General features: G+C 57.0%; 8 protein-coding genes across 8 annotated transcripts; 6 read left to right on the plus strand and 2 right to left on the minus strand.

The window, feature by feature from the left end:
* Positions 1 to 140: 140 nt before the first annotated feature.
* SPSK_03015 (c6 zinc finger domain containing protein) lies at positions 141 to 3,129 on the plus strand (the record flags this gene model as incomplete). The annotated part of the gene is made up of 2 exons (XM_016729860.1): positions 141 to 538; positions 1,188 to 3,129. The coding sequence occupies 2 exons, from the start codon at positions 141 to 143 to the stop codon at positions 3,127 to 3,129; spliced, it is 2,340 nt and encodes a 779-aa protein (XP_016585121.1).
* A 2,862-nt stretch (positions 3,130 to 5,991) lies between these two features.
* On the plus strand, positions 5,992 to 6,984 carry SPSK_03507 (carbohydrate-binding protein family 6 protein; the record flags this gene model as incomplete). Its single annotated transcript, XM_016730345.1, has 1 exon — positions 5,992 to 6,984. One exon carries the CDS (start codon positions 5,992 to 5,994, stop codon positions 6,982 to 6,984), a length of 993 nt encoding a protein of 330 aa, XP_016585122.1.
* A 408-nt stretch (positions 6,985 to 7,392) lies between these two features.
* On the minus strand, positions 7,393 to 10,033 carry SPSK_03052 (mitochondrial ATP-dependent RNA helicase; the record flags this gene model as incomplete). The annotated part of the gene is made up of 2 exons (XM_016729895.1): positions 7,393 to 9,822; positions 9,929 to 10,033. The coding sequence occupies 2 exons, from the start codon at positions 10,031 to 10,033 to the stop codon at positions 7,393 to 7,395; spliced, it is 2,535 nt and encodes an 844-aa protein (XP_016585123.1).
* Positions 10,034 to 10,651: 618 nt separating this feature from the next.
* Positions 10,652 to 12,305, minus strand: SPSK_03263 (MFS transporter (Mch2); the record flags this gene model as incomplete). The annotated part of the gene is made up of 4 exons (XM_016730103.1): positions 10,652 to 11,229; positions 11,297 to 11,609; positions 11,841 to 12,091; positions 12,146 to 12,305. The coding sequence occupies 4 exons, from the start codon at positions 12,303 to 12,305 to the stop codon at positions 10,652 to 10,654; spliced, it is 1,302 nt and encodes a 433-aa protein (XP_016585124.1).
* A 1,674-nt stretch (positions 12,306 to 13,979) lies between these two features.
* SPSK_03010 (fungal transcriptional regulatory protein) lies at positions 13,980 to 17,015 on the plus strand (the record flags this gene model as incomplete). The annotated part of the gene is made up of 3 exons (XM_016729855.1): positions 13,980 to 14,554; positions 14,628 to 15,251; positions 15,326 to 17,015. The coding sequence occupies 3 exons, from the start codon at positions 13,980 to 13,982 to the stop codon at positions 17,013 to 17,015; spliced, it is 2,889 nt and encodes a 962-aa protein (XP_016585125.1).
* A 1,280-nt stretch (positions 17,016 to 18,295) lies between these two features.
* On the plus strand, positions 18,296 to 19,841 carry SPSK_03305 (glutamate-1-semialdehyde 2,1-aminomutase; the record flags this gene model as incomplete). The annotated part of the gene is made up of 2 exons (XM_016730143.1): positions 18,296 to 19,096; positions 19,185 to 19,841. 2 exons carry the CDS (start codon positions 18,296 to 18,298, stop codon positions 19,839 to 19,841), a joined length of 1,458 nt encoding a protein of 485 aa, XP_016585126.1.
* Positions 19,842 to 22,102: 2,261 nt separating this feature from the next.
* Positions 22,103 to 23,800, plus strand: SPSK_03247 (general amino acid permease AGP3; the record flags this gene model as incomplete). The annotated part of the gene is made up of 1 exon (XM_016730087.1): positions 22,103 to 23,800. One exon carries the CDS (start codon positions 22,103 to 22,105, stop codon positions 23,798 to 23,800), a length of 1,698 nt encoding a protein of 565 aa, XP_016585127.1.
* A 429-nt stretch (positions 23,801 to 24,229) lies between these two features.
* On the plus strand, positions 24,230 to 24,636 carry SPSK_03715 (uncharacterized protein; the record flags this gene model as incomplete). The annotated part of the gene is made up of 2 exons (XM_016730549.1): positions 24,230 to 24,337; positions 24,409 to 24,636. 2 exons carry the CDS (start codon positions 24,230 to 24,232, stop codon positions 24,634 to 24,636), a joined length of 336 nt encoding a protein of 111 aa, XP_016585128.1.
* Positions 24,637 to 24,647: the final 11 nt, after the last annotated feature.

Raw genomic sequence — 24,647 nt, forward strand, 5'->3', positions numbered from 1 at the left:
ACGAACCCCCCCTTCCCTTTACCCCGTCTTGCGCGGACGACATATCGCCGTTCACTTGAGTGCTTCAACGGGGGTAAATCGGCTGTATCTGGGTCTGAGTCCCGCGTATCTTAACGCCTTTGAACTCTTTTACTGGCACCATGTCCAACCCAAGCGCCATGGCCAGGACGGCGCCAATTCCCATTGCTCCAAAACCGTCCTCTTCTTCTACAACTTCCGATACTGTCGGTCGTGCCACAGGCTTCTCTGGTCTGCGCCGCTCTCTACCCCCTAGCCGCCAAGGCAGCATCAACGTCGACTCCTATCCGGCCAGCCTCGCCGGCCTAGACTCGCCGGACTCCGACTCACCCCGGAACAACTACGCCACCATCCCGTGCGAGGCCTGCCAACGACGGAGGATCCGGTGCGTCATGAGCGAAGACGATGACGTATGCATCTCGTGCCAGGTCAACAGCATCGAATGCTCCCACACCGGAAGTCCCCAGCCTCGCAAGAGAAAACTGGGTGGAGATTTAGACGACATCAGTAGCAAACGAGGGTAAGTCAGAAGTGTCTTTGACTATCGAATTTGAACAACTCGTCACCCTCGTCCCACCGTCCTTTTCCACCTCTGCCATTCAGGCAAGGAGGCTCGTGCAAAATCTCATACCGGATTAAGGAATTAAGGAGGGCTTGCCCCTTTCATGTCCCCTTCTTGTGGTCTTGAGAGCAACCCGGCCCCCTTTCACTGAAGAAAACCCCCATTCAATCCCTCGAATGCATCCCCCCCGTCTGCCCCTCCCCCACCCCAGTAGTTTTGTCTTGTATTTGCGAATTCCTCCATATCAAGTACAGAACATGACTCCGCGTGACAGATACGTTTGTTTTATTTTTACAATTTGTGCCACGTCTTCGTATTGCATTTTTTATTTGCAAACGAATTCGCGTTTCCTCTTCAACTCTGTCGTTTTGTGGCTCCGTGCGGTCAGATTTGGCTGCATCTGCGTCCCACCAAAAAACGCGCGCTTTATAGGCGGTTATAGTGGACAGGTGGACACGTCTGTTGGTACAGCGTCGGCGTGGCAGAGTTCTCGTCTTTCGCAATGTCGATGGAGTAGTACAGGATGTATACAGGCTCCTTTATGACGTACGGAACATATATACTGACGATATCCGTTGGCAATTAGATCAGGAAGATATGATAACAGACGGCGTCGCCAACACGGCAGTCTGTCCAGCACCGCCGTGAGCAACTCGCTCATCGAGGACATGGCCAACTTTGGCGACGTGACCATGCTCAAACGCACGCTTGGTCTGCAACAAGACCGTTACTCCCAGTACATTGGGCCGACCACCGACTTTGAGCCCTCACTCATCAATCTCTCTTCTTTTGATCCTCACGATGAGAGTCTGTTGTCGCGTGGCACTCTGCGAAAGGTTAGCGATGTCGAGACGTTCCTGTTGTTACCCGACCAGAACACACCGGGATTCGAGCACATCAACGAAGATATCGACGAGATCGAGCGTATCGTCGCACCAAACGGTCGGCGACTCGTCGATCTCTACTTCCGCGTCGTTCATCCGAGCTTTCCGATCATCCAAAAGACGGTGTTTTACGAAAAGTACGAAAACGCACTTCGCGACATACAACCGGCCCTTCTTGCTGCTATCTATATCCTCGCAATCAACTGGTGGGATCTGGACGAGGAGCTGTCCAACCAGGTCCGCCCCGATGTCCCTGAACTCGAGCGGCTTGTCCGCACCACACTGGCCGACTCGATGTTCCGCCCCAAGCTGTCCACAGTGCAGGCTGGCCTGTTGCTGTCACAGCGGCCCGAGGGTGACCAATGGGCGCCGACAGCCCAGCTGGTGGCGATTGCCCAGGAGCTCGGTCTGCACTTGGACTGCACGAACTGGAAGATCCCGCCCTGGGAACGCGGGTCGCGGAAACGACTTGCGTGGGCGCTGTATATGCAGGACAAATGGGGTGCACTCGTCCACGGCCGACCGTCGCACATTTTTGCCAACAACTGGGCCGTGAAGCAGCTGCTGCCCAACGATTTCCAGGATGTTGAGTGGGACGAAGACGATACGGAGGAGCGCATCGAGATCGAGCGCGGTCGCACGTTGTTTGTGCAAATGGTGCAGCTGACACAGGTCATGGCGGAGATCCTCGATACGTTTTATACGCTGCAGGCGATGGAGAGCGTGACGGCTGCCGGCCCACAGGGCACACAGCTCGTGTTGACACTCGCCAAGCCGATTCAGTTGAAGTTGAAGGAATGGTACTCGGCGCTGCCGGCCGCCGTGCGCATGGACTCGTCGGTGTCCGCAGGCGGATCGACAAACATCAGCGGGCTCCGCCTGTCCAGCATTGGCTACCTCCACTTGGCGTACTTTGCAGCCGAGATTACCCTTCATCGCCGCATCATCCGATCCATGACCTCGCCGGTCGACTCGCAGTCCAGCACACCGCAACTGGCTTCGTCTCCGACTATGCTGTCGAACAGCAGCAGCGCCGCGAATCTGACGGCGAGTATCGGCGGTGCTGAGCCGTACGTGCAGCACATCTGTCGCTCGGCCGCCAAAGCACGCCTCATCTCGGCCATGGATTTTGTCAACCGTCTCACCCCAAGCCATCTACGTGCGTTCTGGTACTTTGCTTCCAAGACCAACTTTGCTCTGATCGGTACCTTTGGTAGTTTGCTGTGGGCCACGTCTCCGGGCCGCGAAGAGGCCGACTGGTATCGCCGGCGGCTAGGCGAGTACCGGTGGACGCTGTCCGTCAGCTCCAAGCCTGGCGAGGGCAAGGGTCTGACCAACTTTGCCATGGGCATGCTCGATATCAGCACCGGCCTGCTTAAGACGCTTCCCGAGAAGCCGAGTTTCAGCCGCAGCACCAGCGTTGTCGATATGGACGCGGCCCGCCGCCAGAGCATCCTGGCTCTGGGTGTCGGCACGGGCGGTCTCGGCAGCGGTGCAACTGGTAGTTCGTTTGGCGGCGGTGGCGGATACGGCAACAGCTTCAGCGGTCTCCACAGCACGGATGCGAGCAACGCGCAAAGCCCCAAGAGCTCTGATGATGATAGCAGCGACGAGGGCGACTACGCCAATTTTGGCCCGTCGGGTATGGCGAACATTGCCGAGTAACCGCGGGCGTGCGTTGGCACTGGCAAATCGTGCGACAACGGCAACGACTACTTCTACAATGATGAAATGAACCACGGCCGTTTTCTTATTTTTCTTTTTCTTTCTTTCTTCTTTTTTGGACAGACACATCTCCATTGGATACAATTTGTGCGGTGCATGTGACTTGTCACGGCTGCCAGGGGAGGAACCTTTATGGTTTTATTGGTTTTATATTGGCATGTTTTCCTTCTCTTTCTATTTGGCGGCTGGATTGTTTTCAAAGATATCCCACGTAGTGTTTCTTGTCACTGGCTTCTGACATTTTTCGTTTCTCTCGATACCAAAAGATGCATAGACAGTTGGGACTCTGGGACTTTGGACTATTTTGTTTTGCTTTGGATATTGACATATTTCACTGTGACTGCTCTGGGCAGTTCTCTCACTTCCGCTCGCTATTACTATTTTCTGCCAATTTTGATATTATTTACTTCTACATATGGAAACCTAGTCAAGTGGTTTCCGAGAAAGGACGGCATCTCAGAATGGATTACACGAATGTTGGGATATGTTAGCTAACCGAGACACCGCAGAAAAATACAGTACCATGCGACTTGAGGCGCGACACGGAAGAACTGGCTCCTCACCACGTCCCGCCCGTTTCTCTCGCCAATAAATCAAAAAGCGTTGCTGTCTGGAATGCCATCATGGCGTAGGATGTAAATGAGCGCCTCCCCAAGCAAACACGACAGAACGGTTGACCACTTTATCGACGGCATTCCTAAATTGTCACCCAAAACCTTGGGAGCGCCTTTTCCCGCCCGCATACGTCTGGACACGGCCTTCACAATTTGCCTTACCCTGCTGTGCAGATACGCGATACATCATTTGCGGCAGAGATGGCCGTTGTGGCGTTTGCTTGTTCTTGCAAGAGTGTTCCGCCTCATCCGCCTTAGGTAGCCTCGTCCACGGGCGTGTCGATCGACGTCGCCGATGAGTTGAAAAGGCATTTCAAGATGCGCAATGATGTGCAGTGGATCTGCACTTGCGCACGTCCCCTGCATTTTTGGGGGGGGGGGGTTGCTTTCTCGACTTTTGCTTTTCTTTGTTTCCGTTTCGTCTCCCTTTGACGAAATGTCGGCGGCCCGCAATGAGTGAGTAGAGTGATTTGCCCCTACCAAAACCACGTTCTATTCTTGGCCCTATTTTTTCTACGCCATCCAATATCGCTTGCTAACAAATCTTAACACTGCTCAGGGGTGCAGCAACACCGGCCAGTCTAAACCATTTGAGAATAACAAAGGCAAGCTCTGCGAGGAAATAATCGTACGACATGGATGCATTTTTTGGCATGAGCCACATCTTACCTCTCCCACTGGCCCAAAGCGTGCCCTTCCGTTGGAAGGCCTCAAGTCGCATTTTGTGTTTCTTTGGTATTGACCTCATTTTAATTTTTGTTAGCCGCATCGCAGGACCGAACTAGCGCAGGAACGCACGCATTGACCGAGTGTGCCCAAGGGAACCTTCTGCGGCCGTTCTGCCCGGCATCCCTTGCGAAAGACGATGGGATCGCGCCTTTTGTAACCTTTCGCCTCAAAGTTTTACTGAAGAACGCAGGGTCCGTATGAGATCGTTATGCTTGTCTTGACCCCTGCAGACGATTGCCCAAGCCCTGGCTCCCTCGTGGCGGAACGGCTGGTGCCTGGCCCCATTCTCGAGATGTGCACGCTCAGTTCCCTCTTCTGGGTCATGTCGGCCGAGCCTGCAGGTCGTATTCTCTTGATCCAAGGTAATGGGCACTCAATTTGCTGCTATGGTTGAGGTGGTCCGTCATCTCCGTGAGCAGAAAATACGAACGGCGCAAAGCACACATACGCCCAGACTCCAGACTCGTCGCGGCGAAACGCGTCTTTCTCCACCTGTGCCGTTGAGCCCATTGGCAAGGGTTTCTGTGCCTGACAGGAGCTGGTGGAAGCATACTTCGTACTGTGTACGAAGTACGTCTGACTTATGCCCAAGCCTTGCATCAATTTCAGGGGTGTCGTGTCATGTGTTATTTGTTTGCCTTGCACCTGCCGGTCGACATGGGGCGAGACGGTCTAGACTTTGCGGTTCCAGACTATCCGACTTACTCGGGCCCCCCTGTCGCATTTTACGCTTTATTGGCGGTTAGTCCCAGGTACAATCAAAGGTCTGGCCAATCGCGTGTGCCACATCTCAGCCGCTGGTGCCCTCAAAGCAGTTAAGAAGGGAAATAGGAGGCTCCTACGACACCCAAAGAGGCAATAATATGGAGAGCGAGGGACGGACGGGACGCGAATGAGGAAAGGGGGAAGCGAAGACTCACCAGCCAGGAACAGGAACCAGAGCAAAAGGCATTGGGGTGTCAGGGCGTGACATGTTGCCAATGCGCGAACCTCCACAGCAAGCCACGGTTCCAGGCCTCTGAAGGGAGAAATGGGAGAGTGGAACAGCACTGGTAGGGACCACGATGCAAGGGCAAGTGGCACGAGAACGTGCGTCCCAACTCCGTCGTGACGAACGACGATGCTGCAGAAGCTCGGGCCGCAGCTGTCGTCTTTCCTTTTCTTCCTGGCTCTCCCCTTCTCTTCCCTTTCGTTTCCCCTGTCTTGCTTCTTCTCTTCCCCGTTGTATATCACACCGTCTCGGCCTCGTCCGTGACATTCACTCTTTTGTATCGTCTCGACTGGTCTTTTCACTTTCGTTCGGGGACCATTTCTTGCTTTCATGTTTTAACACCTACACACAATCACTCTTTCTGTGTGTCTTTAGTCGACTCTGTCGACGTTCCGTTCCTTTTTATTCTCACGCTCCTTTTTTATTTTCTTTGACTCCGGCAACGCCTCCCCGCGCAGACTTACCAAGATGGCGTCAACCTTTCTCTCGCAGGTGCTGGTCCTGCTCGCGGCCCTCGCCTTCCACCAGACCGCCGCCTCCCCGCTCTTCTACCGCTCGATTCTCGCTTCCCGCTCCAGCGTCGGCGTCGTCGGCAACGTCCGCATTCCGACCGGCTACAAGACAACGCTCTTCTCCGACGGATTTGCCGGCACCGCCGGTTCGCTGCCGTCGACCGACCGCTGGACCATCGACACCGGCACCGCCTACCCCGGCGGCTCCTCCCACTGGGGCACCGGCGAGGTCGAGACGTACACCAAGTCTGCGTCCAACCTGCAAATCACATCGTCCGGCACCCTGCTCATCACGCCCGTCAAGACGACGGTGAGCGGCAAGACGACCTGGACGTCGGGCCGCATCGAGACCGTCAAGGCCTGGGACTTTTCGTGCGCCGTCGGCAAGAAGGTGCGCATCGAGTCGCGCCTCAAGCTGGGCGCCAACTCGGCCGCGTCGCAGCTCGGCATCTGGGCCGCCTTCTGGTCGCTGGGCTCCGCCTACCGCGGCAACTACAACAACTGGCCGGCCGTCGGCGAGGTCGACATTCTCGAGTCCATCAACGGCCAGGCCAAGGCGTACCAGACCGTGCACTGCGGCACAGCCAACGGCGGCCCCTGCAAGGAGCCGACGGGCATCTCGAGCACGTACGGCTTCGCGCGCAACGCCTGGTACACGGTGGCGGTCGTCATCGACCGGTCCACGTCCACGTCGGCATCGACCTGGAAGTCGGAGACCATCACGTGGCTGCTCAACGAGAGGGTCGTCTTCACGGTCAAGGCGTCGACCGTCAACAACCAGGCCGCCTGGGTCGCCCTGGCCCAGAACACCAAGTATCTGCTGTTCAACGTGGCCGTCGGCGGCGCGTTCCCGACTGCTGTGGCTGGCACGACGACGCCGACCACCGCCACCGTCGGCGGTACAGGCTCCGGCATGGAGGTCGACTACGTCGCCGTCTTCACGTCATAGGTGCGCGGTGATGCAGGCCGTATTGTTTGTTTGGGGGTTTTTTTTTCAAAAATTTTAGATTTCTCCCTCCACATTTTCTGCTTTCTTCAATACTCCTTTAGACTAATTTTGTATTCTACACGGAGTACCTTACATTTTTTAACAACACCCACTGCAGGCGACCATTTCCTCAGGATATGCTTATCATGTTCCCATTCTTCAGCCGTTGCCATCAAGTTCGAACGCTTCCTAATGTACATTTTTTTCATATCTATTACGACATCCAGTGTTTAAACTGCAAAGTGAAGTGTATCGAAAATGTTGCCCTTTTTTCCGGACGTGCCCAAAGTGCAACGAAATTCCTTGTTGCGTCACACCCAAAACGCCATGAATATCCGGCCATACCAAAAAAAAATTCCAAAAAAAATTCTAGCGACCCACCGCCGACGCCGTGTTCACCGGGCTGGCCGGCGCCTCGTCGCTCGCGACCTCCGCCGCAAACTCCTCGTCGCCGTCCTCCATCAGCAGTCGCTTGTCGCCGTCGTGCTTCTCGCGCCAGTCGGCCATCTTGCGCAGTGTCTCGATGCGCTTCCGGCGCCGCTCGGGCACAAACGTCAGGTTGTCGAGATAGTCCTTGATCTTGGCCTCGACGAGCCCCTTGACGTGGAACGCGAGCTGCTGGCTGCTGAACACGCCCACGTAGCGGTAGCTCAGCCACAGGTACAGCGTAATGGCCTTGTGCAGGGCCTCGGCACCCAGCAGGTACTTGCTGGGGCCGCCCGGATAGTCGTTGGCGTCGGTCACGTCCAAGATCTCGAGGTTGATCTCGGGAATGTCGAGCAACTCGCCGCCGCTGTTTTCGGAGACACAGCGCGCAAATGCCTGCAACACCTCCTTTTGGCCCGGATCGCGCAGCGACGTCGGCGCCGCCATAAAGATGCAGCGGTCGTAAATGGTCATGCGGTAGGGCTGGATGATGTCGGCAACCTCAATCATCTCCTTGGGGCCACACATCTGGAAGAGATCCGACACCTGCGCAAGCTCGCGCATGCGCGTCAGGATGAAGCTGAAGGGCGTGTCCGGCGGGAAGTAGCGCGCAAACTGCTCAATGGCAAACGTCGGAGGCTGGATGCCCGCCCATTGCAGTGGCGGCGCCTCGTCCTGGAACGCTGCCGACACAATCGGCAGGTCCTCGTCTTCGAGCGTCGTCACGAACCCGGGCGCGCCCCATTTCTGCACCGCACCAGCGGCAGGCGTATCGGGAGTCGTGGTGTTGGCGTCGTTGTCCTTGTTCTCGCTGGCCGCATCGCTCTTGATCGCCGCCGCCGCCGTCCGGTACCGGCCCGCACGTCCGCCGATCTGCTTGACCTCGGGCACGGACAGCCGCCGGAAGTTGATGCCGTCGTGCTTGGTGGACGTCTCGAAGATGATGCGCTTGACCTCGAGGTTCAGGCCCATGCCGATGGCGTCACTGGCCACCAAAAAGTCGTAGTCGTTGTCCGGGTCGTTGAACAACGCCGCCTGCTGTGCGCGCGTCTCGGGTGGCAGCGAGCCGTACACAATCGCGCACCGCCGACCCGTGCTGCTCTCGATGCCGGCCTTGAGAGTATGCAGGGCCACACGCGAAAATGACACGACGGCATCGCCCTTGCGCAGATTGCTAAAGTCGCCCTTTAAACTCTCCTTCATCGTCTGCAGCCCGCTGAGGCGCTTGTACCTGTGCACGATGCACTTGTCGCCGATGCGCGCACACAGCGCCTGGATCAGGTCGACCGCGCGCTCCTCGCCGCACAGATGCACCTCGCGCGCCTGCACACCCAGGAACGCCTGCGTCCACGCCCACCCCCGATCCGGGTCGGCGATCATCTGGATCTCGTCAATGACAGCCACATCGACGAGCTTGTTCAGCGGCGTCATTTCGACCGTGCAGCTCTGAAAGTACGTGTCCGCCGCGCCGCCGCCGCCCATGGCCGCGACCCCACTCGCCGGGTCTGCCGGGTCCATGGGCGTGCCGTCGGTGCTGGGAAACCGCTGCTCCTCGCCCGTGATCAGCGCGCAAGGCCGGCCTTTGGCTACGAAGCGCGCATAGATCTCGTGGGCCAGCAGCCGTAACGGACCTGCATAGATGCCCGTCTGCGCGTTTTCGAGCGCCAGCAGCGCGCGGTACGTCTTTCCCGAGTTGGTGGGGCCCACGTGCAGGTGGATGGTGCGCTGCATGGTGCGAGTGGATGGGTACCACTCGTGGGGGAAGCGGAAATCGGCAATGCTTTCTTGCAGCGTGTTGACGGCCGGGGCGAGGCTCGGGCGCAGAATAAAGCTCTGGAAGGCGTAGCGCAGCTCCTTGTGCAGGCCGGCCGTGTCGCCGCGCACAAAGGCGTTGCGCAGGCTCCAGAACAGCGGGTTGTCGAGGCGGCTCACGACGCCGCGGGTGCTGGCCAGCTGCATGCTCTGGGCCAGCGCCGTGCGGAACAGCTTGGCCTGGCGGTCGAGCTCGCCTTGGCTGTGCAGGCCAAACGCGTGCATTTCGCGGTTGTCGGCCGACCAAGGCCCCAGGCTCTTCAACACGTAGCCAAAGCGGCTGTCGACGAGGGCTTCGAATAGGCGGTACTTGCGCGGGTCCCCTTTGAGTGTGACCTGCCGGCTGGCCCGCCCAGTGGGCATAAAGGCTGAAAGGTTCCGGCGGAAGTCGTGTCTGCCTCGATCGTTACCACGTCGTGACCTGGTGTCACTGCTGTCTCTTCTGTCTCTGTTATCTCTACTAGAATCGCTATGTCTTCTCCCAGATCCCTCGTTTCTGTCCATGTCGGCACCATATTCGAGATCGCGTCGTATGCCAGTAATTTCGTGCGGTCGTATTCTCTGTGGACATTCCACACAGTTAGCTGGCTGTCTTGCAGTCGCATTGTCGGATGTTCATTATACAACAACAGCGTCTCGGCTCCGCACAGTTTTCTCCAGTACGTACCGCTGGATGCCTTGTTATTAGTCCGTCGAGAGATGTGCTGTAGGCGCGCACCAGGCGCAGGGCGCAGGGCGACCTCGCCCGCACCGCGTCAAAGAGGGCGTTCATCGCCGGAGGAGCAAAGGAGTGTGTCGGAAGCGGATTTGGTATCCAGTCATGTCGAGTGTCGAGTCGAGTGTCGAGAGACGATCTGGGTGTGTGGAAGAAAGGAGAGTCGTGGAGAATGTTTGTGGACGAGTGTCGTGACTGACTCAATCCACCTTCCTGTTTTGTCGCCTGCTTGTTTTGTCTTTTAACGTGGGAAGTTGCCAGACGTATTGAGTCGTTGGCGAGGAAAGAACGATGCAGTTGAACATTCTGATATTTTTAGTGGGCCTAGGTTGGAGTTCCCGACCACGCCTTGAGACAGTCCTCCAATCACAGGCTGCACACGACAACCGTGTGGGGCAATACTACAGGACGCAACGTCAACTTTCAACGTTAACTTACAACCCTTTTTCGTTGACCATCTTCCAAGCTATCCATGATTTATATTTTATTGATTCTACCGTATTTTTAGGACACTTCTAGGCTGTGTGGTGCTTTACTAATGACTCTCCAAATTTATTAAAGTCTATTACTCTATTTGCAATTAAAAGCCGGTTTATGCTTTCGTTTAGAGTTGTTAAAAAAAAAAAAGAATAAGAAAATACGCTTTCGTGCCAATGTAAGTACTCTATACTCTTTTCAAATCACTTCAGCTTTCTCGCCCACAACGTTCGACTCTCTTCTCTGATAAAGCTTAGCTCCACAGAGGAACATGCTGGACAGCACGAAGAGCGCACCACAGAATCCAATGGAGATGGCGTACGCTTCCGCTCCGTCCTTGTGCAGATGCGTTCGCGCATAGGTCAGCAGTCCAATGGCAGACGGGCTCGAAAAGGCCGCGGACGGAGCCACGACCAGCCAGAACATGGCCAATGCCGAACCCGACCTGGCTGTGCCCACGATTTCGACCGTGACAGGTGCGGCAGCCACCCAGACGGCACCGCCCGTGCAGCCTTGGACGAGAGCAAAGACCGCCATGAGCGCAAAGGAGCGTGCGGGCAGCCACAGGGCCCAACAGGACACACCAGCTGCTATGTTGAGAAGAATAGCCACATTGATGCGGCCGCCAACGTCAAGGAGGAGGCCTGTCAAAGGTCTCCCGACGAGAAGCCCGGCGGCTAACAACGACTGCAGAGCAGCAGCCTGGGTCTGTGAGAGACCGAGGCCGCCACTGGCGTAGGACGCGATGGTATACATGGCGATGCAGTAACTCATGACTAGACGTGTTAGCGGTGGTTGCGATGACGGTTCCACTGGCACATAAAGACGGGGAGGGACGCGTACGTGCTGAGAATCCCCATGTCCAGACCCAGATGTAGCCTGGGTGGTGCAGCCAACGGAGCTGTGGAAGCTCCAATCGGCGGCTGGTGTCCATCGGTCCGCGCCGGAGGAGACAGAGACAAGGGATGAGAACGGCGGCTGAAATGGCGCCATTCACAATGAGGGCCTTTTTCAAGGACAGTGTTTCGATGAGGAGCCTCGTCGTGTTGGACAGGACCAGCCCGCCCAAGCCGGAGCCAGCATTGGCAAGGCCCTGTGCCAGGCCGAGCCGCCGGTCAAACCACTGGACGAGAATGATTTGCGAAGGGAGAAGGATCTATTCTGTTAGTGAGTGCATGGTCTGGGGATGACGAATTATTCGGAGGCACGCACTGCACCGAGGCCTAAACGTGTTAGAAGTATGCTGGGGGGAAACAAAACACTGTAGTCTACAGGAACATTGTATGGCGGCAAACGTACCAATGCTGAAGACAAGGCCTTGGCAAACGAGATAGGCACCAAATGATGTGCAAAGGCCAGCAAGGCATTGGCCAAGAACAACGCATACAATTCCTAGTGTGGAACATGAGTACTCGGCTCCGTTCAGCGGTCTGGCGTATTGGCCGATAGCAGACATACCAAGGACAAAGGGCACGCGGAAGCCGAATTTGTTGATCAGAAAATGCATGAGAGGCGCCGAGAGCAGGGCACCAGCTATCGAAAGTCCGCCGACGAAGCCATAGCGTAGCGGGGTCCCTCCCGGGATGTAGTCATGCTCAATTAGGAACGATACGTAGACCCCAAAGGTTGTATTAATTCCTGTCTAGTGGTTAGCAGTTAGCAGCACAAAGTCGAATAACTGTGGCCACTCACCCCATGATACTGAATACGAGGCTAGGATGGCCCCAACAATGACCGAAGCGTATCCCCCATCGGCTCCCTGGACTGTCTTGTGGTTGTTCTGCTCCGAATCTGAACCTGCATGAGGGAAATCATCTGGATGTGGTTGGGTAGGTGCTTCCGGAACGGCCATAACGATCAAACAAAGAATTATTGGACAAGATAAGAGTTCAAGTGGCCTCGTTGTCGATATGTATTGGCGGGGAGGTAATAAAAAAAGGCGTATTTTGGAATCCTGTCCATGGAAGTGATATAGCAAAACATGAGAACTACAGGCTTCATTCATATAGCATCAAGATAATTGTCTTTTTTGGCAATATCCATTGTATGCCCCTTGCTGGTAGCTATACGCCGTTCACACAGTTTGAAAAAAACTAATGGATTACGATGTGGTAATAATTATCCTCGTGAAGTATTTCCACATATTTTGGATGACATGTCGACAATAATCATGACTGATGAAACTCGATGACGGGCTCCGATTCCTGCGGAGCACGAGCTCGTCGCCGTCTTACATATGGCAGAGCAAAAATGGCACGACGTTCCCGTTGTTTACACACAGCAAATTTGAGCCAAGCCTGCATCGACAAGAAAATGGCCAATATGTGTCACCAAGCCGCCAAGCAGCCGCCGACAGCCGGGCGCTCCGAAGTAGAACCCGGGGCCAGGAGACGGCGATTTAGACAATAAAATCCAAACATGATCCGAGACGACGGACATCCCTTTCTTGTGTTTCGTCTGACACTCTCATGGCGTGTGTAGGCCCTGCTTGTGAAAGACGGCGACTTTATGTTCATCATGAAACGTCATGTTGGAAAACGTCAACTTGCCTCGAGTGGCCAATTTTGTTCACTTACACATTCGATGCATGTATTGGACGCCGTCTACCAGAAGTCCCTGAAGTCCATGTCATCGCCACCTCCCCAAAAACAGTATGAGCTTGGGCCACTATGACGTTAAAAGCAGGCCAACGGCACGTGCAGGACAAGACTATAGTTATATTTTCACTGCGAGTACTATCCTTGGCACTTCAGAGGATTTTATGAATTATCAGACGTTTGCTGGAGACCGGTTTGGTGGCGGCTCGTACCGGCTATTTACACTGTACTATCCTAGTGCACCCGTTGTCGCTACCTCACAAATTTGAAGTCTGACTGTGCACTTAGCCGTACTTTTGTCGGCCTAGTCCTCGGAAAGAAGCTGGTCTTAAAGTGGGTCTCGAGCGCAAAGATAGCTACTCGTTGTCGGTGTTGGAATAAACGCCGTTCTTAAGCAGGAGCGACCAAAGAGGTCCTGGTCGTTCTTTCCCCCATCCCACGCAAAGCACCACCGTGCCACCACACTCAGAAAGAACGCCCATGCTGGTTGCGACCAAACGATATTAGCAAGCCACCTGCTCCTCCTTCTTTCGCGCAATTTGCGGATCATTAACCGCAGCCTCCCCTCGCCATCCTTCGTTCTTTCCCGGGCCTTGGCACCATTTTCTGTCGTACGCTCTTTCCCATCGCGTCTCACTGAACGGCGCAAATCCAGGACGGCGTTTTCCATTCCACTGCCGAATTCGACCGTTCAGCGTGCACACTGCCATCTTATTCCCTGTGGCAAAGAAGGACACAACAAGTGTTCTGGCCTGGCCCAAGCGGCCTGACCCTCCCCAGCCGCGCGGTCCATCCTTGCCTTTGCATAGGGCGGGGGAGAACGGCCGTGACCAGTACTGGGCCGAGCCCGGGGCCAACCTCCTCTGCTCCTTCCCGCCTTTGACGGGCTGACGGGTGCGCGCCTTCCTTGGGTGTGGCGCACCTGCAGCATGACCAGCACCAACAACAACGGCAATAATGGAAGCAGCAACCCCGTGTACTCGCGGGTGCGCGGCAAGCCCCTGCCACAGACGAACATACTGCAAACATCGTCGCAACCACAACAACAACGACAACAAACACCGTCGTCACAGCAGCAAACCATCCACGATGCACGGCAGCCACCGCCGCCGACTACACCACAACTAAGGCCAGGACCACACGAGAGCCACCAGGCACTGCTGCCACGGCCATCGGCCGACAGCCGTCCCCGCGATGGTCGCCGTGAATCCCGTGCCGAGACGGTCGACGACGGTGGCCACGACAACGCCGGTGAGATGCCGCCCCGGACCGACGTCGACGACGATGCAGAGGCTACTGGTGCGGCTGGACCTTCTGGGGGTACAGCAGCGGCCGGGACTGTGGCCGGTGCGGGCACGGCCAAGCCGGTAACAGCCTGCTTCAACTGCCGAGCATTGCGCCAAAAGTGCGATCGGAAGATGCCCTGCTCACGCTGCACCCTGCGTCACCGGCCGTGTCGATACCCGTCGGGCTCCAATCGTGGCCGCAAGCACGGCAACTCGTTGTAGGTCCATGATCTCCCTTTTCCTTGTGGCGTCTTGTCCTTGTCCGCATTGGCTAACCCTTCTCCTCCCCAGCCTTCACAACACAAACTCGGCCACTGTCGATCGTCTTTTGTCCCGCATCGGCGAGACGGCCGAACGCGACCAGGTCGTCGCCGCCCTGCTCAACTTTGCTGGTGCCAACCGCCACACACAGTCCCAGTCCCACCACGATTCGCCCGCCGTGGCGGGGGCTCCCTCCTCGTCTTTATCGCCGTCTTCTCTGGCGTCTCTCGCATCGCCTCCACTGGGCACGCGGCCCTCGACGACTGCCGGTGACGGCAGCATCGCCACGACGACGACCACTGGCTCCAACACCATCAACGCCGCCAACGCCGTCGCCATGGCCGAGCCCGAGTTCCTGGCCTCGCTTGTCTCGCCTCTGCACATCATGGCCGCCGCGATCACTGCCGACACGGCCCCGTACCATCTAAGCCCCAACTCGCCCATGGCGCAGTCGTTCCTGGGCAACAAGGCTCGCAAAAACATCATTGACGAGCGTCTGTCACGCTACTTTGCGACGCAGACGACCCACCAGCGGGACTGGCAGGTGTTGGCCACGCAGCCCATTGATAGCCCTCTGAAACTCGAGACCACTACCTGTGACCCGGTCGCTGCGCGCATCATCGACCAGGACGATGTCGTGTGGTACTTTAAACTGTAGGTGGAGTTTGTTGTTCTCGGCAGATTTCTTGATGGTCTGATACTCGGAATGTTACTAACCCGCTGTGCAGTTTTTTCAAATACCGCAGCCCGCTTGTCGGTCTGCTGGACCCCGTCCTGCACACGCCCGAGTACGTCCGGGCTACCTCATTTGTTCTCTTCTCCGCGCTCTGTGCGCTCGGCTGTGCCGTCTCGGATCGCCCGCGCGACCGCGTCGTCTACCCGGCTTTGCTTTCGCTCGCCGAGGGCAACATGAAGTGGGCCATTGCCGTCTGCGTCAAGTCGCTCGAGACCATCCAGGCCATCATCGTTATGCAGTACTGGGCCCCCGTCAGCCAGCGCCAAGCCGACGATCCGTACTGGCTACGCCTCAGCCACGCCGTCCAGCTCGGCCGCGAGCTCGGCATCCACCGCCCGGCCACCATTGCCGAGCAGGTCAACAACGAGGTGGCCCAGATCCCCGGTGGCGCCACACCCGAGTTTCGTGAGCGCCTGTTTCGCAACTTTGAGCGCACCTGGCTCTACACGTTTATTTCCGACAAGAGCTTTGGAATCATCACAGGCCGCTCCATGGGCGTGGCTTGGAAAGAGATGCCTGCATACGCGTCCGAGTGGTGGCGCAAGCCCATGACAGGGCCCGTCGACCGCATTGTGAGCGGCATCATTGAGATGCGCGGCCTCTTTCTGGCGGCCATGGAGCAGCGCAAGCGCGTTGCCAACACCCTGGCTGCCGTTGAGCAGTGGCATGCTCAGACGTACCGTGTCCTCGAGCAGACCCGCAACGCGCGCTGCGCCCCCTCGCCTCACTGCCCTTATTTGTCGGTTCTCGCCTTTTACATGGACCACAGCATCATGGTGCTCAATGCCCAGGCCCTGCGCGACATGAGCTCCATTGACCTGACCGGCACGTCCCCGGAGCTGCTGCACCTGTCGGCCATGAACGTCGACATTGCCAGCCGCCTGCTTGACACCATGCTGCACGACCCTGTGCTGCTCGAGCTCATGGTCGGGTTCCACAACAACCAATTTATCATGGTTTGCCACGCTGCCACCGAGATTCTGTATGCCATCCAGCGCGGCGGACTCTCGCTTGTGAAAGTCGACCAGGCTGCCTCAAAAGTGCGCGCGATCCCCGGCCACCTGGACCGCATCGCTGCCCGCCTGCCCACGACGTCAGCCGCACACCTGTACGCGAGCCTGTCGGCATTTTTTGTGGCCCAGCTCGACAAGGTTGTGCGCAACAATGCAGAGCGGTATGGCGCGGTTGTTTCCGGCTCCGCTGCTGGCGCCAGCAGCGTCAACAATACCGACGACCGCAGCATGGCCGCCGACTCGGACGACTCGGACGACTCGGACGGTGGCGAGGCAGATGGCGGCGAAGGCACGACTCCGCAACCACTTTTACAGCATCAGACACAACAACAGCAGCAACAACAACAAGCACAGCAGCAGCAAGTACAGCTACAACAGCTCTTGCAGCAGCAGCAACCACAGCAGCAACAGCCACTGCAACCGCAACAGCACAGCTCTACGACCTCATCATCACTGCGCGCCCTCGACCGCGTCATCGAACCCGACCAGGACTCGTTGCTGGCCGACTGGTGGAAGACAGTCGACGGCGGGCTGCTGGACTCGACTACCTGGATGGACATGGGCTTCTTGAGCTCCGAGCAGCCCATCCTGGGATCTTTGTCGGCCACGGGCGGCAACAGTGCCGACGCACCGGACGGTGTCGGTTTCAACCAAAGCATGTTTCAGTAAGTTGGAGGTGGGGATGGGGGAAGGGCGAAGGTACGATAAAGGTTTTACAGAAGCCTACATTAATAATGTGCACGATTGCATTTGTTGTGTGTGATGCGTGATGAAACGCGATGTAGTTTTATTGATATCAAGGTTTCAGAATTGTATTCTGTGGATAATTTGCGAATCCCCGTTTTTGAATCTTGAGTGGACTGCTGTTAGCGATTGCGATGTGAAGTAAATGCCCTTAGAGTTCCTTGCCTCTGCGGTTCTCGGTCAAACGAGCCGATTCTCGGGCCGCTTAGCGGTCCGCTCCTTGCGTTTGAACCCCCGAAATGACTGTCCAGCGGAAGAATTCCGGTGTCACAGTTGTACAACGAGAGAAGAAATGCATAAAATAAAGTATGGCATCACAGTAGATATTGCAAATGAATTCCAAACATGACGGCAGCCAATAGGCGTCATGAACTTATACGATGGTTGCTATCATAGAAAAGATACCAAGCCAGCGAAAAAGAGGGCCAAAGAGGTCCCATCGGACGCCGTTCGCCAAGACGGCGTCTTACCACTACGCTTTTATTCACTTACACGGAGCCAGCGAGAAAGGAACGGCACACAGACGATAAGCTAGGCGAAGACGGCGAATTCACCCCTTCGTCCTCTTTTCTTCTCCCTCGCCTTTGACACCCGCTATTCCTCCCTCTCCTTTCCTGCTCTCACACTCTCACTTGCTCCTTCTGTCCAGTTTGTTATCTCTCGGCCTCGCGTCGTTCTCTATCAAGACACATGCAACCGCCGGGACATTCGCCGTTTTCGTGGTTCCGTTATCAGCAGCGACCAGGGATAACGAGATACCGAACGAGTCACCAACGACAATGTACCCACGAACTGTGTTCCCAGAGGAAAACGGCGGCCCTTCAGTAGCGGCCAAGGACTCGCGATAATACGGAAGGACGACACCACCATGGAAGGTCCCGATAAAACGAACGACCAACAGAAGAGGGCCGACAGGCGCATGAGACTGGAGAACGGTGCTACAGCAACTGACATGTCTCTACCGGTAGCCAAAGCCCAACTGACTGATGGATCTGGTCACTTTGTCGAGATATAATACGGCACATGGATTCCCATATATCTTAAGCTTCCCTTGTTGAGATAACAAGAGGGGCAGCATCCTCAAGGACGATTACCATCATAAAGAACACCGGGACATCATCTGGACGTACCTATTCTTTGCGTTGAGAGTCGCATCAACGATTTTGCCGTTCAGACCACACCAACCCACCCACCACATCACCGATATGGCACCCGGCGCAGTACTCGAGACAGCTGCCGTCATCCCGTCTGTGACGGCAGCCCGACTCAAGACAGACGTCGCCACGGCGACGGTAACCGTCGAGGAGAAGGCGACGCCACTCACGGCCCAAGACGCACTCGATGCTGCGATTCGCCGCTACACGACGGCCAACCCCCGCTCCTACGCACTGCACCAGCTCGCCACCGAGAGCATGCCCGGCGGCAACACACGCACCCAGCTGCACACGTCGCCATTCCCGCTGTGCATGCAGTCCGGCAAGGGTTACCAACTAACGTCCGAGGACGGCGCGACGTACACGGACTTTGTCGGCGAGCTGACGGCGGCCGTTTACGGCCACTCGCACCCGGTTATTGTGGCGTCGCTACTGACGACGGTAACCACCGTGGGCCTCAATCTAGGTGCTACCATTGCGCAGGAGCACGTTCACGCGTCGGCCATGTGCGCCAGGTTCGGCCTGGAGCGCCTGCGGTTCACCAACTGCGGGACGGAGGCCAACCTGCACGCGCTGGCCGGGGCACGAGCGTTCACAGGCAAGCGCAAGGTGGTGGTGTTTGCGGGCGGGTACCACGGAGGTGTGCTCATGTTCGGCGGCGGCCAGCCGGCGGCCAACAATGTGGACCGGGACGACTTTGTGGTGGCGCGCTACAACGACGTGGCCAGTGCGCAGGCGGCGATTGCGCAAGAGGGCGTGGCAGCGGTGCTGGTGGAGGGCATGCAGGGCGGACCCGGTGCGGTGCCAGGTACGCGGGCGTTTCTCACGGGCATTGAGGCAGCCGCAAAGGAGGTGCGTAATCGGCTATAGACTTTGTGCTTGCGGTGCTCGTGATGCTCGTGGTGCTTGTGTCTTGTATCAACTTGCTGACCTGCTCTAGGCTGGTGTTGTCTTCATTCTCGACGAAGTCATGACATCGCGCATGGCACCCGGCGGAATTGCAGAGCTCCACGACCTGCACCCCGACATGAAGACGTTTGGCAAGTACCTGGGCGGTGGCCTGGCCTTCGGTGCTTTTGGCGGCCGTAGCGATATTATGGCGTCGTACGACCCGCGGCCGCAGCCGCAGCCAACGAAAACGAAATCGTCAGCCACAGGTTCGCCAGCCGCACCGTCCCTCACGCACCACGGCACGTTCAACAATAATACGCTCGCCATGTACGTCGGCCACGCCGGCCTGACCGAGGTCTACACGCCCGAGGTGTGCACGGCCTTCAATGCCCAGGGCACCGACCTGCTGCGCCAACTCGCGGCCGTGACGGCTGGCACCAAGATGTGCTTCACGGGCGTGGGCACGGTGCTGGGGTCGCACTTTACGGCGGCCGGCCTGCAGACGATTGAGCGCGAGACGGCCGAGGACTGGACGCTCAAGGAGCTCTTCTGGTTCGAGATGATGGAGGACGGGTTTTGGACGACGCGGCGCGGAAGCATTGCGCTGTGCCTGGGCACACCTGCGAGCGAGCTGCAGCGGTTTGTGGCGTGCGTGGCAGCGTTCCTCAAGCGAAACGCGCCGTTGGTGGCTGTTGATGCCAAATAGACGACAAGACGATGTGTCAAAGTAGCCAGCAGGCCGAGTGAAGTGTCACGAGGATGTACTCGGCCAGGCCGCGATGTCGTGATGCAACCTTGGCCTGATTTCGGGGGATGTCCAGGCTTGGTGCCAATGGATGGCGTTTCCTCTTGTCTGATTTGCTTCTAGTTTTTCTCACCTTGTCCGTTTTGTCGGAAACGAATCGAGTTAGCTGATTGAGTTCTGACATCCTCCTTGTCAGGCAACGAAATGACAACCATCCCCGATCGTCTTCATTTTGGTGCGCAGTGCCTAACCTGTTTCTTTGTGAATCACACGCCCCAACCTGGCCTCGTCAGCGCTGTGCCAGCACGACTGCCGCTGTGGCGTTATTGCTCCATCGACCCCCAGTATGAAGCAATCTCTCGACTGCTCCAACAGGGGCATTCCCTGCGTTTTTGGCTGCTCTTCTATTGGAGGGTCATTCTACTGCCAAGATCGTGCTTGAAGGTCGGCGAAAGGCAAACAACGAAGACACCATCAGGAAAGGGAAATGAGACAAAAGGGGGTTTTTGGAGGTTCGCAAAAGACGCCCCAAAAACAAAACAAAAGATCAAGAAGAAGCTCCAACTTGGCGCCAATGGCACCAATAACGCAGTTCGTGGTGCGTTGCCAAACAGGGTAAGAGCTAGTGAGCCAGCGAAAGCTTAAGGGCGGGAAAGAACCTCCCGACCTGCGACTTCCTGGAACGCGCACCTTCCTGCCAGGTCTCACGCCGCCGCCACTAAAGCGAAAGGCCCCAGCGCATGGGGGTCCCAAAGGCGTCATCGCGCATTTACGTAATACCCTTTGGCCGCCTGCCAAATGGTGCCCTAACGGCCCTAGCCAATGGCAGCAGCCGCTGATGACGAGCTTGACGGGCTGGCCGCTAGGCACGTCCAGACCACCCGAGGGATATGCTTATTGCAATCTTCTGGCATTCGACAAATCAATATTTTACTATTTTGTTGTTATTATCGCTCAGCTATGAATGTATAGACATCTGGTGGCCTCGGCCAGAACATGGCGAGCGCGGGTGTGGAAGGAGCGACCAGGCGCCACGAGCATCATGTGGTGTGGCTTTCAAGCAGTTGACGGGAAGGGTAAGAACGACGGGGGGCGAGCGTGGGGAGTTCTCGTGCAAAGTGGAGCCCTTGCGACCGAGAAGCTGCCGTTGGTTACGGAGCAGTGGTCACCGAATGGCAAGAAGTCTCTGCATCACTCGCGTGCTTGAAGGCAAGAACGATGAACTGGAGGACTAATGCTCTCGAACCAGGCAGGCACGAAACCTTCAAAATGACACATTAGAAACGTAGCAGAAAATCGCACCAAAGGTTGAAAGAAGAACAGAAACCCAACGCCGTCCGACTACTGTCGTACTCCTGGCGCACATGTAAAAGAGGGTCGCTCCCATGGCACCGGACTGGCGTTTTGTTTCCTTGTTTCGATCTGCACTCGACCGTTCGTCTGTTCTTTTGGCCCTTATTTTCTGAGTTTTTTTAATTATTAATTTCTGCGGACACTCTGCCATCTCTTCCTGTCTTTTCTCTTCCTCCTGCCAATCGGTCCCCGATCATCGCTCTCTTCCACGTTTCTTCACCTCCCTTTCGCTTCCTCTCCCTCCTGCTTGATCGCCTTGGTATCGCGCCCGATCTTGGCGCCGCCTGTCTCCTCACAGAACGGATTTTAGCAAGGAGATAACGCTGTGGAAGGCGCCGTCTCGTTCTTTCCGTCCCCCTGCTCTGATAAGAGAATAAGAGAACACCGCCAAATCTCGCCCAAACACACCCAATACCAGCTATCCGCGCTCTCTTTTCGCCCACGGCGTCTCGCTGATACGCGTGCACGCCGTTCGAGCACGCCGTCTGGTGCTTTTTTGACGTGCGGATCTGACGTACCCAGAAGAAGCACGCCTTTGCGACAGCCCAGTGCTCGTATCTTGAACCTTGTCAATTGTGCGTTGGCGCAGGGCAAAGATCGCAGTCAAATCCGTTGAAGGAAAGACCTGCGCTGTGTGCTATAACAGGACTGCCGATCCGGAAGATCAGAGACACAACAGAGATCAGAACTGGAATGTACTGCTGACCTGGGCTTGCACGACGTTTGCGCACGTTTGTTTGGTGACACCGCACTAGACATATTCATTTATCCGAATTCGCTCCTTCCTCCATCTCTACTGCTTGTCCTTATTTTTGTTTCTCGCCTCTCTCTCTCTCTCTCCTGCGTCTGTCTACGCGCCTGGCCTCACCATGGCGTCACACGAACCCACGCCCAGTGGCTACGGCAGCGGGCTGCTCAACGATGACATCGGCATCAACTACCGCGCCCCCGACAAGACGAAGCACGCCGACGCATATGGTGGACATGGCAGCCCCCATGACAAGACGTCCGCCGACGAAGGCTCCGTGGGCGACTTCCAGGCCATCGACCCGCACTCGGGTGTCAAGCGCGGCCTCAAGACGCGCCACCTGAGCATGATGGCCCTCGCCGGCATCATCGGCCCCGGCCTGCTCGTTGGCTCCGGCGGGGCCCTGTCCTCGGGCGGCCCGGCGGCCCTGATTATCGGTTTCGGCGTGATTGGCATCATCGCCTTCAGCATCATGCAGAGCCTGGGCGAGCTGACGACGCTGTACCCCTCGGGCGGCGCCTTTGTCACGCTGGCCGACCGTTTTGTCGACAAGGCCTTTGGCGTCGCCGTGGGCTGGAACTACTTTATCATCTGGTTTGCGGTGCTGTCCAACGAGTACAACACCATCACGAGCATCTTTTCCCTGTGGAGCGACAAGGTGCCCATCTGGGGGTATTTCCTGCTGTTCTGGTCCGCCTTCATGGCCTTCCAGCTGCTCGGCGTCGAGGCCTTTGGCGAGGCCGAGTTCTGGCTGGCGCTGATCAAGCTCGGCGGCCTGGTCGCCTACTTTTTGTTCTCCATCGTCTACGTCAGCGGCGGCATCAAGGGCACGCCCGCCATTGGCGGCGCGTACTGGCACGACCCCGGCGCGTTCCCGCACGGCTTCCGTGGCGTGGCCACCGTCTTTGTGTTCTGCTCGACCTTTTACGCCGGCGTCGAGTCCATCGCCGTCGCCGCCACCGAGACCAAGAACCCGGGCGTCGCCGTGCCGCGGGCGATCCGCCAGGTGTTTTGGCGCATCATCTTCATCTACATGGGCTCCGCCATCTTCTTCGGCCTGACCTGCCCCGCCAACGCCGACGGCCTCGTCAACGGCGCCAGCAAGGCCCTCAAGTCGCCCATGACCATTGCCATCCAGAACGCCGGCTGGCAGTCGGGCGTCAACCTCATCAACGCCTTCATCTTCGTGACCTGCCTGAGCGCCGTCAACTCGAGCATCTACATTGGCAGCCGCACGCTGCTCTTCATGGCCCAGGACCGCAAGGCGCCCAAGTTTTTGGGCTGGACCAGCAAGCGCGGCGTGCCCATCCCGGCCATTGTGCTGACCAATGCCTGCGGCGCGCTGAGCATGATGAACGTCTCGACCGGCGCCAGCAAGGCCTACGGCTACATTGTCAACCTGTCGGGCGTCTCGACGTTCCTGGTCTGGGGTGGCATTTCCTTTACGCACATCCGCTTCCGCTCCGCCTGGAAGGCCCAGGGCCACACCCCCGACGAGCTGCCTTTCCAGTCGCTGGGGTACCCGTACAACGCCTACTTTGGCCTGTTTGCCAACGTCTTCTTGGCCCTGGTCCAGGGCTGGTCGTACCTGTCGCCCTTTGACGCCGGCAACTTTGTCGACGCCTACATCCTGCTGCCCCTCTTTGCTGTCATCTACTTTGGCTACAAGTTCGTCTTCAAGACCCACTTCTGGCGCGCCCGCGAGATGGACCTGGTTACGGGCCGCCGTCGCGATCTCGAGGAGGACAAGGAGGTGGCCCACGGCGACCTGGGTCCCGTGCCCTTGCCCTGGTACAAGCGGCTGTGGAACAACTTCTAAGCGCCAGCGGCCGTTCGACCATAGAGTGGCAGCTTGCCTCCGGGTCCACTGTGCGACGAAGCATTGCCTCATTTGCCTCTGAATAAACGGAATATTTTCTGGGTTGCTTGCATATCGTTGCATGACGTTGTCTTTTGCTTTTCGTTTGGATTTCTTTTGGATTTCTTTTGGATTTTCTTTCTCAATTGCGCGCTTGAATACCCCACTGTCGCCCTTTGGCTGGCATGTTGTATTACGTAGTCTGCCCTTAGTTGAATTGGACCCTGGAGATGCCGCAAGGCATGCTCCTACTGATTTGCATGTCGCGTGGCTGCAGATTGTATCGTGTTCTTCGCAAGATTGTGGTCGTCTATGCCTGTGAATGGAAGTGAATGTGAGAGCTGAGACGCTCGTCTTGGGCGACTTCCTTGTTGGGAAACACTTGTGTAAATGGGACACTGGGACACGTGCACGTGGCTGAGCACAATTTATCACGTGAAACGTGTCCTCCAATTGTGGAGACGCGCAAGTGCCCGGGCGACTACGAAGAGGCGCCAAGTACGAATGGTAATTGCGCTGTAATACAGACGATTAGGCAGCTCCTCCATGCAACACCAAGCTTCCTCTAGCGCACATCGGCCAAGGCCAAGAAAACGCCCAAGAACACGACGCAATCGCATGCCAACGACCCCGTATCCAGCCAAAGCCGGCAACGACAAGACGACGGGGACGCCGGAGACGACAAAACGCAACAGATTGACGAATCTGGACGACCCAAAACAGATGACGAGACAGCGGTAGTATCGGGAGCGGCTGACGAACCATCCACGCGAAGAATCCAAAACATCGACCCTTGAACGGCGCGGCC

The sequence above is a fragment of the Sporothrix schenckii genome (assembly GCF_000961545.1).
Source record: "Sporothrix schenckii 1099-18 chromosome Unknown Cont47, whole genome shotgun sequence".
NCBI classification, from domain to species: Eukaryota; Fungi; Ascomycota; class Sordariomycetes; order Ophiostomatales; family Ophiostomataceae; genus Sporothrix; species Sporothrix schenckii.